Source organism: Nanorana parkeri, unplaced genomic scaffold (assembly GCF_000935625.1).
Source record: "Nanorana parkeri isolate BGI_ZX_2015 unplaced genomic scaffold, ASM93562v1 scaffold164, whole genome shotgun sequence".
In the NCBI taxonomy this organism is placed as follows: Eukaryota; Metazoa; Chordata; class Amphibia; order Anura; family Dicroglossidae; genus Nanorana; species Nanorana parkeri.
The window spans coordinates 951,425-969,016 of record NW_017306432.1 but is presented as its reverse complement, the minus strand read 5'-3'; the positions used below and the strand labels follow the sequence as shown (position 1 = coordinate 969,016).

At 40.7% G+C, this 17,592-nt stretch overlaps 1 protein-coding gene across 1 annotated transcript in view; it reads right to left on the bottom strand.

The window, feature by feature from the left end:
- SLC6A11 (solute carrier family 6 member 11) overlaps positions 1-17,592 on the bottom strand; it is a 141,429-nt gene that overhangs the window by 31,633 nt on the left and 92,204 nt on the right. Inside the window, exon 7 of the mRNA XM_018554559.1 lies at positions 5,978-6,112. Coding sequence (XP_018410061.1) covers positions 5,978-6,112 — 135 coding nt within the window. The remainder of the gene's footprint in view (positions 1-5,977; positions 6,113-17,592) is intronic.

The window sequence follows — 17,592 nt, the reverse complement described above, 5'->3', positions numbered from 1 at the left end:
TTGCATACACTGATATATAAGCTGTACACTCACTACTTTACATTGTAGCAAAGTGTAATTTCTTCATTGCCGTCACATGTGTATACATTTATAGTGAAAAGATGATGGAGTGTACTGGGAAGGCTGGTTAGTTAAATAAGTTGAAAAATTAAGAGAGGAGGGGCACAGTGCCCATCAATGCCCTATTCAAACAAGTTGTACAATATAATTCCCTATATCATGATGAAATATAATCACCAATTATTTATAAAGTAGCTTCCACTATATACATGAATAATGAGGATAGATATATGCCTCTTAGAATAGTGGTAAAGCTACCCTCTTATCTCAACACAAAATATATAGAAAAGTAACAATTTATTTTTTAAACAAATTAATAAATTCCACAAACCACATAGATATCAAAACACACTTTAAAAACCATAAAAATCCCATAGAAAAGGGACAAGAAAGAAAAGGGCAACAAATCAAATATCAAAAAACATAGTTAGATATTGATATAATGTAGTATTTCGTAGATGAATGACAATGCCAGATATCAGGTATATAAATCCATCAGAGAATTGCAGCACATGTGAGTATATCCCAATCTCAAAAGGTAGTCTATCAAGGGGGAGCTCCAAAAGTGCCCACATGAGATTGTATAACGATCTTTATATATATCAATGGGTCCACAACATCCAATGTTGTACCTCTGTGTACAGCCGTAAACAGTATATATAGCTGGTTATACAAACATCCTGCACGTTGCCCAATATGCCCATATTCAATGTGAGCTAAACAAATATGAATGGAACAATCTCACCATATTCATATGCAGCTCCCAAAGTTCCATGGGTCAAAAGGCTTATACACAAAATCCAGTGTGTAGGGGAAAATAGTATCCCGATTCACATACTGTAGATGTCATCTAGAAAAGTGTATAGACAGTCCAACTGGCATTTCAAAAAAACGTTGCACAGCCCAATAGCCACTGCATTCCTAACATGTTTCACTCCGGTCTGAGCTTTCTCAAAGGTGTGTGGCGTGTAGTGTACTGGAAACACTGGTTAGTTAAATAAGTGGTCTATCTCATTGCCATCCAGAACTAACAGAGACTTTATAATGGAATATGTTTGGTCTTTGCTGATTTTAGAGTATAAGTTTGTGCCCAAATGTGTGCTAGGTATATGTAAGAACAGGCTGGGCTGTGGTAACAAAACATCACTCATTAATTTCAGGTTCTATGAAGATAATTGGAAACCAGTGATTACAGGCATTTTTTTAAATTCAGCATTGTGTTGAGATACAGCTATGTACCTCCATGCATGTCTATTTAAAACACTGCTCAGGTATGGGGTTAAAAATAGGCTGAATAGGTTTTTGATATTCAGCCATTTTATCTTTTCTTCTAACAGAAGCAACCTTATATAACCTTTGCAATTAGCATGTTAAACTGTAAACTTGTACAAGCTTCACCTAAGAACTAACTGACCTCTATTGAAGGTTGTGTTGTAGATAAGTCTAGGTGCATGCGCAGTCAGAATTATGATTAATTACGGTAAGCATATGTTGTATTTAAACCATTAAACCAGGAATTGTTTTTATGCAGATATGTGTGTCAGTTTGAATTCCTCATTTGATCATGCTAAAGAAAAGGGCATTATTTTATACAACAAAGACAAGGGAAATCCATATATAATGATCTTTTGTTTTGCTTGAATTGCAGAAATGCATATACATATGATAACCCCCCTCCCTATAAAAAGAAGATGATATGTTAAGGACAACAGTGGGAATAGGCTCTTCACTTTTTTAGATATGTAGGAAGGTAAATTATGTTTTTTTCCTTAATCATTACAAAATGAATAATCAGATTAATGAACTTTTATTATGATATTTACAGATATTTACATTGGTCTTGTAGGATGATGCCCTTCATGTGTTATCCAATGTGTGTTTCTCTCTTTGGTCTCCGGAGTTTAATATATAGACTTAGAGGTGTGATTTTTAATAAAATATCTGGCTATGCATACAAGTTGTGTAAGAATTGTACACATGCATGAGTCTATACTGTAATTATATTGTTTCTATAGTTAAAATCAAGCACTCAATATATCCCAAACAGTTCAAATCCAAATTTTTTACGCCACTTAGCTCCCAGGCAATTTGTTCTCCAAGCCCTGTGACTGGCAAAACATTAAAACAAACAGGCCGCGCCTTCTCTAGTGTAGATGGTTTTTATTGAGAAAATGCAAAAGAAAGAATAATACTCACCAAAGAGCAAAAGACAATACACCTTCAAAGTGAGAAGATAGTTCTCAGTCTTAACCAACTCAATGTGTTTCTGGGGCACGTCACCTTCTTCAGAGGTTCTGAAGAAGGGGGTGTGCCCCAGAAATGCATTAACCCAGGCAAAGTGTGCAGCTAATAGATCTGTCATCCGTCTGCAGACTTCACATGCTGTGTCTTGTTTGGTTAAGACTGAGAACTGTCTCCTGACTTTGAAGGCATACTGTAATTTGCTCTTTTGTGACTATTATTCTTTCTTTTGCATTTGCTCAATAAAAACCATCTACACTAGGGAAAGTGTCCCCTGTTTGTTTTTATGTTTTGCCAGATACTCCAGTCTTCCTGACTGATGTGGGGCAGCCACCTGTAAAATTCCAGTGTGCATACATTCCCAGTGGAGGGGTCGTCTTTGGCGCTAGTGGCTCGTATTTTCGTACAGATAGTGACTGTTGTACATAAAACACATAGACAGCCATCCACCAATGGACATTACAGCAAAAAATACTTTTGTTATGCTGTCTATGTATGATTATAAACCTTTGATGGTGGTATTTATGTAAAGGGGGCATTTCAAATTAGATGTGTACCAACCTTGTAATGAAAAAACCCTCTTGAGTTGATTTTATATGTTTGTTCAATATGTGCTTTATAAATATGCAATTTTGATATGCATATGTGTACACTTAAAGTCCCAATTATTTCTGCACAGATTTTGCTGCTGGGAAAACACTGCAGGAAGCTCTGGTGGCTCATCCAGGGGGTCCGCATGCTAGAATATTATAACTACTATGTAGCCTTAAGAGTACTCTGTGTCTGTTCTGGCTTAAAGGCCTTTTCCTCTCTATTGATTGTAAGTGGAATCTGCAATCTGCATTCTGTCACTTTTCTGTGTAACCCATGCCCTAACCCAGGGGCGTTGGCTTGCACTCCACGAATCGGCCGGTTAGTCCGGGGGGGGGGCGGCGTTGCTGCCTTGCCTAGGGCAGCAGCAAAGTTAAACACACCGCTGCCCTAACCCCTCTCTTCCTGAGTTTATGGAGCTTAATAAACTCTGTTAAACTTCTGCCCTGAGGTTTGAGATGGTAGTCTACAAAGCTATATTGGGGTCCTTAACAGCCTCCAGGGGGAATGTGGGTCTACACTTATTTTCAAAACAGTTATTTTCAGCTGAGTCCAATTAGATTTGAAAAGTACAGGCAAATATCTAAAATAAAGATCCTTATTCTTGTGTAAAGCTTTTTGAATTGTTTTTATTGCCAGTAAGAATCACAAACTACTTGAGACATAGGGGGGAAGCCCATGCAAATAGAGTAAAAAGCATTCTGAACACATTCAAAAGTGAGGGGCTAGATTAGTTCTACACAGAGCAACACATACCTCAGTGCATTAACCAGACCATACAGCTTGTTTACAATAAACACATTGACATATAATTTGTATGCAATGCTATGCACTGACCTATGTTATGCCAGTCACGTCAACTCAGAGTCTTCCAATATGTAATATATCTAAAATGCATGTCAACACAACATATATTAACTCATGCATTTGTGCTGTTAATCTAAACTTTGGAAAGATTCATCTGGACATGTATGCAAATAACTATCTTCAACAGAAGAAAAGACGTTTGGCTAACAGCAGCTAGTTATTCACCTATAGGTGGAAAAATGCATTAACATTCTTATGAAGTTACTCCTATGGTGCTTCACGTGTTAACCAGAAGCTCCAGCACTGAACTTATGGGATCCACATACCCAAAGAGTACAACCCTCTTACACCGCTGTATGATTTGTTTTTAAATTTGTTGCCATTGGAACCTGTCTTCCATGGCAGTCCATGGTTTATTCTGCCTTTTTCAGTAGTTTGCCTATTAACCCTAAAAATGACCATCATTTAACAAAGCGCTTCTCCTCTACCTCTGACTGCCTGTACACAGAGATATAGGGCATAACAAGACATGGTAAGTCAGTAATGAGGAAAAGGTCAGCTACAGAGAACCTGCAGCCATTACTGCTGACTATTCATTTGTCCTGCTTGCCTTTTTTGGCCACAGCTTTCATAGTGCAGGTTTTTTATGATATGTTGGAATTCAGGTTAGATGAGAGAAAAGTGGTAAGATTCAGTTTAGGGTAAAGATAAGGTATATTTAAAGATATAGTAATTTTTTTACATGTGTCCATTGTCAACTGCTCTAAATCAAGAATTTGTTTTGTACAGGTATTTATATAGCACCCACAATTTAAGCAGCCCTTTTTATACTGCACATTCACATCAGTCTCTGCCCCCAAAGTGATTACAATCTATGGCCCCTATTTCACACACACACACACACACACACACACACACACACACACACACACACACACACACACACATACTACATCCAGTTAAGACAGGAGCCAATTAATCTACCAGCATGTCTATGGAGTATGGGAGGAAACTAAAATATTCGGAGGAAACCCATGCAAGCACATGCAACATTTAAACGGGGGACCCCAGTGCTGAAAGACAGAAGTGCTAACTACTAAGTCACTGTGCTGAAAGAACCAATATTCCACCACTTACTACATTTAAATTACAATGTATTATCCACTATAAGTAGGATATAAATCACATCTACAGTTAAATGGAAGCTGTCTTAGTTACAGCAAAGTTGTCACAGTGATGGATGACTGCGAGATCCCGCACTTCATATTACATTGTTCAGCTCAATAGAAACACAGCAAAATGTCAACTGATTCATTATGTATATGTCTGTTCCTCAATAATATATCATTAAAACAAAATGAATTCAAAATGGGGCAACAGACAAACAATGGCAATTTGTTATTGTCATTTTTGGACTCTTTATCTGGTAGGCAACACCATTGCCACAAGATTTGTGAGTCATTAAAGCTCTATTAAGTCAGGGAGACACACAAGGCTGGAATAAAGCAATATAGCAAAATGCATTAATACCTTCCAATGCATATTATTAAAATGTGCCCCCTTTAAAAAAAAATCATTACTTTGCATTACAGTTGAGATCCACCCAGCTGCGTGAGTGACAGATGGCTCTGCCTACCTAGAGGCAGAGCCAGCTGTACCCGCCCCCTCCCCCGTCCGTTCCACCAGTCACCGCTGGAGGATGTGACAGGGGAGGGGGGGAATCCCTGCAGGGAGCAGGGAGTGACAGTCACGGCTCTCTGCAGGGACAGGATCGAGAAGTGAGTGAGCGACGGTATGTGTTCGCTCACTTCCCGATCTATTGAGCCGACCTGTGACCACCCTATGAATCAAAAAAGTCTATTTATTTTTTACGGGAAGCCTTGTAGCAAAAATAATGTTTTATAATGATGGGACAGGAGCTAAAAGTGACCGATGACCTCAAATCAACCACAAAATAAAATGAAAGACAAAAAAAATAATAAGAACAAAAAAGGCAGCAAAGAGATTGGTTGCCCAAAGCCTGCTGGCTATAGTTCAAAGGCCATGCAGTGTATTATGGTTTAAAAAAATTCTTCAAGGTGAACTTGCACATAAATTTACTAGGACAGAGAATCTTAATCCCACAGGATTCGCCTCAAGCCCATGGTAGCGGCAAACCAGAACCTCATTACTATTGAAAAACATTCATTATACTTTGGACTGAACTGCCTATTCACTAATACATCATATCAGACAGTCTTTTCAATAAGAGCAATATAAAGGGCAGTTAGTCTCTCACCTGTGGATCTGAGAGCCGAGACAAATCAGGATACAAGTAAAATTTTATTCCTTCGGATGCTCCAGGTAAAGTGACCCCACGGACCAGGAGAACTAGCAGCATAACATAGGGGAAAGTTGCAGTAACATAGACCACCTATATAAGAAAAATAACAAGGTTAGATACTGTTATAAATATGTCAACACACTTACAATCAGTTAGTAGATCCTGGACCTAGGGCCTTAGAATATACATTCTGCACAAAATGCAAAAACTGAGAGTCTGAAAAAAAATTTCAAAAACGGAGATACACCTATACCAGAGTAGGTTGCATACAGAAATAAAAATCAAACCCTCTTTTCTGTATCTAATTCCTGAAGATATGTATACCAATGTTTCCCAGGATATCAGAAGCGGAAAAAAAAGACTGCGTGAAAATGCAGATGATTGTTGTGCAGTGGAAATAGCTACCCTTTTTTGCCTCCAATGTAATGCCATTGCCCATAGTTCCCCCTTGTCAATGATGATGTTTATGATGAAACCTTTGCGATGTGGTAACGTTTGCATGTTAATATGTGTTACATTCTACTTATTGAGTTTTAATGGCATGCCAACACACCCCCATGTTTTTAAAACCCTATTCAGGAATGCAACACATGGTAGTGCATTGCTGTGTGTTGAGGTGCACTTCAGGGCAGGTGCATTGCTCTAATGCATTGGAGTGGCATTCATGCATTACCGCAGCACATTTTTGAGAACCTTAGGTTAGGAATATAAAATGAAAGAAACAATCTTTTGATTTTATTGTTTGTGGGATACGATTAACTCACATCTTCAGTATTTAGCGTGTGGATTCAGAGATCGAAAAAAGGCCATCCAATTATTTTAGTTGGATAATACAATAACAATTTCTATATGTTCTTAGATTCTTTCAAATATGTGTGCAACTATTTTCATAGGTGTATATGCTACTGTTAGTAAACTAAATATTATTATTATATATTTTACTAGACCTTACATTAGCATAATTTATTAGTTTATTCATATTTATAAAGTATAAAAAAAGTTGCATTTTCAATAAAACAAATAAAAAGGCTGCTTTCGTATATGGTTTTTAAAAGATAACTGTACTTTTAAAACACATTAGCTCTTTTAATATATCCAGTGATACCAATACATTTTAACTACTTGAAGACCAGGGTGTTTCACCCCCTTCCTGGCCAGGCCATTTTTCAGTGAGAGTGACTCTGAATGCAGGAAGTGATGTAATATACATCAATTTCTGCATTCGTGGACAGGAGAAGAGATCAAAGGGAGATTGTGTACTGATCTCCCTTTGATCTCCACTGAGAGTGTCACCAGCCGTACTGGGCACAGCGGATCTTGGGAACGGCAGCGGCGGCGAGGAGGCGGTGGCGACGAGGTACCGGGGGGCGCACACCCACAGCTCCTGCAAGCGATTGGGCGTCTCTAGAGATGCCCGGTCACTTGAATGTAAACAGCTATCGTTGGCCGTTTACATGCTGACAGTTTCCCTAGTTGTGTGTGCGCTGAGCGCCGCAAATGAGCGGGTGAGGGCAGGACGTCTTAAGATGCCCTCCCACTCCTACAAGACTCCTGTCCAGCCGTTCAGGAACGGCCATGGACATGAGGTGGTTAAAGGCTTGTTGACACAATAGCATTGCACTAAACAAACAGTACCCATGCACTTAGTGCAAACTATTGCACAGCGCACTTCACTGCATGCAAGGTGCACTAGTGCATCGTGTTGCCATTTATTTGAAAGGCACCCCAACACACCTCCCAGCAGGTTTCACAGCCCAATGCAACTTGCAGTACTGCTGTATTGTGTATTGTGTTGCAGTGCGAAAAAAAAAGTAATGCATTTCTCTGTTATACAGAATCAGAAATTAAAAAACTGTCAAGTTATTTATATGATTCAATGAATATTACATAGCAAGCTTAGTTACTGATATTGTGCACTGTCATCAGGTATTACGTAATTTATAGCAAGAGGAACTGCTCTACTGACATAAAGCAGTCATTTTTAATTGGGAATAAAAAGTTGTTTATGATCCGATTTGTTTGGTTCATGTGAATGTTACTCTTTGAAGTATATACAAAAGGTTTGCTGGCAATAAAATTAATTCCCTACAGTTTCTGCACTGGGGCCAACACACCCACGTGAGAATGTAATATGTTCTACTTCCAGTTAAGATACAAAGACAAATGGAACATTATTTTAAGCAACCAATATATAAATTGAGCATGGAGGAGATACATTTTAATTTTTTTTTAAAAGTGCACTAAACAAACAATGAAAACACAGTATAAACTCATTATCCTTGGTGTTTTTATTTTACTTGAAATTTTAGTCAAACATTTAATGGCACAGATTTTTATCCTTTGCAGCCATTTTAGCCACTAGGGCTACTGCTTATGTAAGTTGTGGAGTAAAGTTCTAAATGGCAGGACCCACCCAACAAGAATATAGGATCTCCACACAAGCTTCTGCTGCACTTCCAATCCTGTTAACCAAACATTGGCAGCCTAAAAACATTAAAGTTTGATTGCCAGGATGGTAGTCTATAGTTATTAATGTGTCCACACAGACCATCGCCCTTTCAATTTGGTGTTGGCACCCCTACTGAAGTCTCGGCAATGTAAAAAGAAGGCATTTGCTGTCTACTTAACAAGAACCACTGCAAATGGTATACCGCTTGCCGTTTAAGGCACAAGCGCTCCCACTGCGGTGGAGCTCACACAGCACTCTGATGATTTAAAAAGGCAAAAAAGCCCAATTCTAAAGCAAAACAGAAGGTTCGGCTTCCTAGACAGGCGGGCCCCAGTGAAAAAAGAAAATATGCTCCCGTGGTTAGGCAAGTACCCCTTCAAAAGAAAAGCCAGCATAATATGGGATGATTTTGATTCCCTTTACTCCATCTAATGACTTTACTATGGAGGATTAACTCAAATCTATGCAACAAAAAGAACATTTGGCATTCTTAAAAATTCGGAATGTGCCACATAGCAGGACCTTTTTCTTTCCCCATACCATACTTTGAGGGTTTCACCTTTCTGACTCATACCTAAAAAGGAGTCAGTTAAATTCAGAATAATGAACCACCTTTCATATCCTGATGGTCCATCTGTCAATGATGGAATTAACATGGAGGAATCCACTGTGCAATATGCATTCTTCGACAAGGCCTTGAATTTAATTTGAGAAGCAGGCAAAAATGCCTTCTGGCAAAAACTGATATAGAATCAACCTTTTGTCTCCTGCCTGTACAGGTATAGGTATAGAGATAGACACCCATCAAATGGTTTTCAAACTACCTAAAGATAAACTATCCTGTTTAAACTTGGGATCATCTCTAAGAAACTTAAACTCAAACATCTACAATCAATATCAGGGTACCTGGTTTTTGCTTGTAAGGCCATTGCCATGGGTATTCTTTGTAAGTTAGGCCTCACCTATGACTTTAACTTTCAGGTCCATCTCCTATCTTGGTGTGGCCCATTGGTGATTCCTATATCTTTTGGGTACAGGACAGGATCTAATCTGGGCATTCTCCGGGATTAACCATATTATGTTTGTGATGGTTCAAAGGTATGAGATGGTGCCAGTTGCTTCCGGAATTATTGCAATATATGTAGGTTTGTCTCAGGTTCCATTGTCATTCTTATACATGTTGGTGGCAATAACTGTAAAAACTGCTGCCATATTTCATGATCAAATGCATGTGTGTATCCTGTGTGTATCCTGTGTTGTCTTCATGTATAGAGATTTTACAATTCATACAAATATAACAATTCACCTGCAATACTGTGAATTGTCTTCAGTGACATACTGTACATAAATTGCTTGGCTTAAATTATGACAATAGTAAAGCAATTCTAAATTTACTGGTGTATTGTGGGGGGAAAAAAACTTTACTTAGTCACATCTTCCATCTGTCTCTTATTAAGATAAAATCTGTTCAAGCATGGTATTCCTCGATTGTTGCGATTCTAAAAGGCCTGGATGAGTTTCCTAATTAGTAACATCTTTCAAGGAAATCCTGTGATTCCGTTTGTATTTCACAGGTATAACAAATAGTTAGTAAAGACCAACCACTAAAACATAAAAGTGAAATGCAAGGAGATAATGAGACCTAATAACATAGCTACACTCTCTACAGCATTCTCCTGTGAATCTGGGGCAGGGGCGGGCTCACTGTAAGCTGGAAGAGGAGAGGTGTTAGATTGGTGAGGGGATAAATCAATGGGGGACAGCTTGGGAAATAGAATAGGTATTGCAGCCAGAACTGCTTTTTTATTTTTAAAAAGATGATTCAGACTTTTTACATGTTTGCCAAAGCTGGATTTGAACTTTTTTTTTTTTAGATCAGATAATCTTTATTAATGGGTTTTTTTTCCAACAATTTAAAACATTAACACAGTACTCATAAAATAATTATTAAACATAAAATATATATATTTTTTTGTTTGTTTTCTGGATTTGAGCTTTAAGGCACCCTTCACACCTCTGCAGTGCATTGTGGTGTGTTAGTGCACACACCATTATGTTGACAGTCTGACAGTTAAATGTTTATTGATTGAGTGTACATTCTCTGCATGCCTTTTATGCAGGGATAAAGTGACTCTTAAAGAAGCCCGGACGGATGATGGAGTGATGAGGGAGGCAGGTAAGTATGGATGCTGTGTAAGTTTACACATTAAGGCAACAACTCTAAGTTCCACCTTATAAAATTTTGAATACGCTGCCAACACACCACAACACAAGAAAACCCAGAAATTTACTAAACCTTTTAATTTGCAGTCGTAAAGATGTAGAATTGTTCTATATATAAATACACCGTGTTTCCCCGAAAATAAGACCTACCCCGAAAGTAAGACCTAGCACTATTTTTCAAGATTCCTGTAATATAAGACCTACCCCGAAAATAAGACCTAGTTTGGTGGTAGCATGTGAGTGGGAACTTGAAGAGCAGGAGAGATGGTATCAACCTGCAGGGACATACTGTATTAGGGGAATGACAGGTGACTCCCTCCGGCCAGCGCAGTGACAGGGAGCACTCCAGTACCATACTTCACCAACTGCTGTCCCCCTGAAGGCACTGCTTAATGTAATGGTACTGTACTGTAATGTGTACCAGTAAATGGTACCGCACTTTACCGCGCTGTCCAGTGTCTGATGTCCCCACTGCTGCACCGCTGGTACCGCTGTCCCTGATGGCAAAGGAAGCCGGCGCTGTAGAAAGCAAGGCTTCGGCAGAGCCGCATTAGCCAATATTTCCTCTGTAGCGCGGGTTAATGTGACAGGCGGAGTGATACCAGATGCACTCCGCCTGTGAAAGTGAAAGAAAGGGATCAGCATTACCGATGCTGACCATTTTGTTGCACAAAAAAAAAAAAATAAGACATCCCCTGAAAATAAGACCTAGTGTGTTTTTTTGGGCCAAAAAAATATAAGACAGTATCTTATTTTCGGGGAAGCACCTGTGCACATCCCTCATGAAGAGTGTGCTGGGATGTGTTCAGGGCCCCACTTGTGAGTCAGGAGAGCTCCACCCCGGAGTCAGTGTGGAGGCCAGTGCAGCAGGGAGCTGCGGGTTCGTGAACGTATTGGGAGGATTGGCATGTTATTGTAACGACCGTACCTCCCGCGAGCCGGATGCGTTCCAGCGTGGAACGCATCGGCCGCGTCACGCAGGCCGCCTTCCGCCCAGAGGGGGAGCTTCCATGCTCTCCAGCGTGGAACGCGGAAGTGACGTCACGGACGTTTCACTTCCGCGTTCGCGGACTACAAAAGGACCCTGTGAACGCTATGGAAGCGTTCACTATTGTGCTGGATGCCCTGCACCTGCTACAGAGAATCTCTGGACCTCAAACTACCTCACAACTATCTGCACCTGAAACCGCAAGTATTGGAACTAGAGGGGGAATTGGTACTTTGCATGTCAGAACTGTCTCATATGCCATACCCCCTATCAAAGGATCCAATACTGTTTGCAGGAAAGAATTGCTGGCTTGTTTAAAATGTTGATATCACTTGTGCCTATATCACCACCTGGATTAAGACTGTTAACCACGCATTGTACCTAACTTTGTGTCCACTGATCTGTTAGTTAGGAGTTAAATACCAATACAAAGTCTATACCTTCCTTATACAATTGTGGCAAATGATGCAAGAACCCCTCACTCTCCGTTGAGATTGAGAGAGACGCCTGGGGTTCAAGCCTGATTGCCATACCCAACTTCCATTCCTTGTACCGAGTCCGCAGCTGTGATCCTTTTCCCTGTCCTTGCAACCAGGTGCCTTACAGTTATTGCCTGTTTCTGGAGGAACCAGACTCTTCGGTGGCAGAAGACTGTATTCAAAGTCATTGCTTAGTTTGTATCGCATTTTGGAGCAGTTTTCCAGGTATAAGTGATAATATAAATAAGATATATAATAGACTAAATGGAAGTTTTCGTACTTGTTGAACTAGTTGGACTAATTATAGTTGAACTTTAGCACATATAAAAGACAAATACTGTATTAATGGAGCTCTAACTTCATTAATACATAATGCAGTTAGTGTAGGTACCTAAATGTCACTGGTATCCGCCTTTTTCAGTCCCTGTACAGCAAAGTTCACACCCAGAGAGGAAGAAGCAGCACAAAAGCCAATAAGTTGTGCTGCAGTGCTAAAAAAAAATCTGTTGATAGGAGGAGAGATCAAATAGATGAGCTCTTCGGTTTGTTGCGTCTTTGTTTTCATTGTCCAATCACAGACTAGGGAAGGGACAACAGGGTCATCCCTACCTTATATGCCCCCTGAGCACATAGAGCGGGTGTTATAATGCTTCTGGGGGGAGTTGGGGCTTTGCTCAAAGCGGGGGCAGATGTAGTGGGACGGCGGCTGTGCCAGAGTCGTGCTGTCAGTGTCACTGGTTGCCAGGAGCTCAGCAGAACACCAGCCAGAGCATCCTGCTCAGCTCCCTGGCAACTGATAGTGTCAGTGAGCTGGGCAGGAAGCTGGACAGCATGTCACAGGTTGCTAAGAGCTCTTAGCAACCTGGGACGCTGTGGCCGCCCCTTTGCTGCCACCCCCCATACACACCTGCTGCCCCCCCAATGAGATGCCGCCTGAGGCGACTGTTTTAGGCTGTCTCATTATCGGGACAGCCCTTGGAAAGAACACCTGTAAATGTTAATTACATGCAACCAAGAAAAATCAGGTCTTCTGCCCGACTGCCAGACAGGGCTGTTCTGTGTGACAGAGCTGCGTAAATTCCAGGACTGGATGGATAGAAATAGAAATCTTTTAGCATCTAAAATATATGTATTTAATCTGTGTATTTAATTGTTTGCCTGAAGTTCAACTTTAAATGTAAATGTTTTTTCCCAAGTATCTTTGAGGACTGGAAGTGAAATGATGTCTTCCCTATGCGTACGACCATGTTTCTTATTTGCAGAACCAGGCTGTGAAAACAAATAAATGAGGATTTGCTTTGATGCATTGTTTGCATTTATCGACCTCTCCCTAACATTTGAAAACACTTGAGGCCCTGGTTAATCAGAATGAATTAATTAAAGAGCTCAAAGAATGATAGACACAAGAGATCTCTCTCTTGCTGTTTTACAGCCTCTCCCAGCAAGTTTAAGAGTGGGAACTCTGTATTCCACTCAGGAACGCTCCAGATTTTCCCAGTGAATGTGGAGATCAATCTTGGGTTGACTGTTGAAGCCTTGCCTTGAAGGGCTATTATTTGAAATTACTTCAAGTTGAAACAAAGGCTACTTCGAAAGAAATAATCATTGCTTCTTAGTTCCCTTTCCTGCGCCCTCACAAGGACTTTCTTTACACTTCTTTATTTTGTTCATTTGTCGCTTTCCATGTCCTTGCGCCTCATTGACCACATTAGGCTCGGTATTGCTAGTTAAAAGTACATTTTAAGCAGTGATCACTGAGGACACAGCCTGTGTTGATATTAAGATGTAGCATCTGATTGAATAGCTGTCACATTAGGGGGAAGCTTACTGTGAATAGTACTTATTATCTGAAACAGCCGAGTAATAATAGCTAGTTGCATTTAAATGTATATTATTTAGGAAGACTTTTGAACTAAGGCAGTCTTTAACATGTGTAGAAAGTTTCCATAGATTTATTGCCTACAGCTTACAATAATTAAAATGCACTGATTGGGCTTTATGTGTGTCGGTGCTATAGTTTTGTAGGTAAATACTGGGGATAAAAAAACAACTTAAAACAATATGTTTTCCTGTCACAATGTACATAAAATACCCTTCTTCTATTTCTTCTTCTGTTTATTGTTATAAAATGCAGTATAGTTATTTTTATAAATGGAAAGGGTGCATTGTTGAATGAGAGAATTAAAAAAAGAAGAAAAATAACATAAATGTTCCAAGTAATGATGACTCTACTGATTTAGTGGGATTGTGATTTGCCACGAAGGCAAAAAGCAGCAGGTTTACTTTAATGCAGACCTCCCCAGCAGATTATATGTTCCTTTCACTGCCACGCTGTCCCACTCAGCTGCAGGAGGTGAAAGAAAAGTTCTGTATAGGTTATGAGTTGCAGGAATCACATCATACACAGGGCTCTTGACTCCCTATTTGATAGGACTGATTGGCCAAGTGTGGTCACATGGAATGAATCACATGAATATCCACGGAGTGGCAGGGGAGTAAAGGAATGGTAAGTAAATCCTGCTGGGGATGGAGGTATTAAATCAAACCTGTTACTTTGTACCCAGCAATTTGCCATCTAGTACCTGCTAAATGATACATGAGAAGCACAAAGTAACAGCTTAGACCAGCACTTCTCAACCAGGGTGCCATGGCACTATGGGGTGCCTTTTGGCTACCTTAGGGGTGCCTCGAAATTTTAATGCAGCATTATGCCTTTCCATTGTGCAGGCGGGCTTCTGATATGAAGGGTGAATATTGATGTAAAAAGGTGGAGGGAACTCTGATATGAAAGATGGGTGTCTGATGTGAAGGGGGGCTTCCAAAATGAAAAGGGGGGCTCCTAATGTGAAGAGGGTTTCTGATCTAAAGAGGGCTCCTGATGTTAATGGGGGCCCTTGAAGTGACTAGTGGTTGCCTGAACTGTTAATTTATTCAATTTTTGTATTTTGTACGAGCTGTTTTGTGGCAGAGGATGATATTCTCAGTCATTACTAAGTTATATTTGGATCTGGACCTGGGTGAGTCTGTGTCAAAGGCCATCAGTCTGTATCTGGCTACCTATGCCAGCCGATATTAAAGCTTTACTTCAATTAAATGTTTTTAATCCATTTCTCTCCTTTTGACCCCAATAATTCTTTTTTCTCTTTCAAGCTGTATACACACAATGGCTGACAGAGCCACCTTGAGATGATGTTAAGCTTCAATATATATTAAATGCATGCAATTTAGGGTGCTTTTTACGTTCAATTAAAAGCAGATTAGATAGGCCCCTTTATAACTATAACTAGTTGTAATGTATCACATTTAACTTAGCTTGTTCTTTAATGCTGAAGATGTTTCATAACTCATCCATGTGACTTCCTCCTAGGTAAGTAATGAGTTTCTGGGACTAATTCAAACTAAGGAAGCCACTTCCATAAGTAGGGAAATAAGTAGAGCTAAATGTGATTACCGACTATCCTTTGATTGCTAATGGATCAGCCCATTTTCAATTGAATTACCACAGGGGTCTTTTGAACTGATTACCAGATGACATCTGTATCATGAAAAAAACCTTTATTTAGACCAGTGGTGGACCTAAGGAACAATGGGCCCTGATGTAAGATTTGTATTTGGGCTCCCTGGCTCTTACAATGCCCGCACTGCCCACCAGAGAGCCCCACTGACCACCTGAAAGCATACACTGGCCACCCGAGAGCCCAAACTAGCCACTTGAGAGCCCCACTGACCACCTGAAGGCCTGCACTGGCCACCTAAAAGCCAGAATTAGCCACTTGAGAGCCCCACTGACCACCTGAGAGCCCGCAATGGCCACCTGATGCTCTCAGGCCACCTGAGAGCCCCCACTGGCCACCTGAGAGCCCCCACTGGCCACCTGAGAGCCCCACTGGCAACCTGAGAGCCCGCACTGGCCACCTGAGAGCAGGAAAACAAGCTCAGGGCTCCCACTGATTCTGCATTATAGTGAGTTGTATAATAATTTAATTGTACTGTATATTACAATGTAATAATAAAATAAATAAAGAAGTGCACGATAAATGCACTTGAAATATCCCAAAACTATCCCCCACTGCTTCCCCTCACATCCCCCCACAACCTTTCATGGTTCATGGAAATATTTTCTGGGCCGCTACTATAGAGGACTATAACTCACAGCAATACTTTATACGGCAATGCAGAATGGCTATGGCTACAGAGGACTACAACTCCCAGCAGTATTTTATAGGGCAATGCAGATTGGCTTCAACTATAGAGGACTACAACTCCCAGAATTACTTTACACAACAATGCAGAATGACAACAGCTATAGAGGACTACAACTCCCAGCAATACTTTATACAGCAATGCCGAATGGCAACGGCTATAGAGAACTACAACTCCCAGCAATACTTTATACAGAAATGCAGAATGGTAACGGCTTTAGAGAACTACAACTCCCAGCAATACTCTATACAGAACTGCAGAATGGTAATGGCTATAGAGGACTACAACTTCCAGCAATACTTTATATAGAAATGCAGAATGGTAACAGCTATAGAGGACTACAACTCCCAGCAATACTTTATACAGAAATGCAGAATGGTAATGGCTATAGAGAAATACAACTCCCAGAAATGCAGAATAATCCCATCAGTTATAGAGGACTACAAACATGTCACAGAACTTAGGCACATACAAAAGGTGAAAGCAGTCACCTCATCTCTTCCTCCTCGCGGTGGGAACACCATGTAGCTGGGAGAGGCGGCGGGCTGTGTAATCGGGAAGCTGCTTGCTGGGTCCTCCCAGCTGAGGCCCCAGTGCTCTCTCACCGTGTGCCTGCAGGCTGCTCTGCCTCACTGCCGGGCGGCCGGTTGGAAGGAGGCTGGCCCCACTTCTATCTCTTGTTCTATCCTGTCACTAGTCTCGGTCCCTGGTGCAGTCGCTGATTAGGACACTGCTCTCCCAACACAGAAGTGATTTAGTAAGGACCCCTGTACCAGTTCACTTGATGTTGTCAATCCACAGTAAACATCTGCTTTCTTCAGATGGGCCTGATCTGAAATAAATCCCTGTGTGGGAAATCAATCCAAAGAGAGTCCACCAAGTTGTGCCTTGAGACACCATTTATTTAAATCTTGTCCTTTGGTATACTTTCACCATATGAGCTGCAGTGAGGCCAGTACAGGTGTTATAAGTCCTTAAGGCTGGGTTCACACCTGGGCGTCTTTCAGCGCTGATCGAAGCGCTGAAAAATGCTCAGCAAGTGAAATCCCATGAATCCCTATGGGCATGGTTTCCACCTGGGCGTATTTCAGCCTGTGGAAACCCGCTGAAAAACGCCCTACGCCCAAACAAGTACAGGAGCTTCTTTGGGGCGTTTTTCTTTGCGTATCCATTGGTATTCCCGAGTGTGGCTCGGGGTTAACAAAGCGGTAACCCCGAGCCACACTCG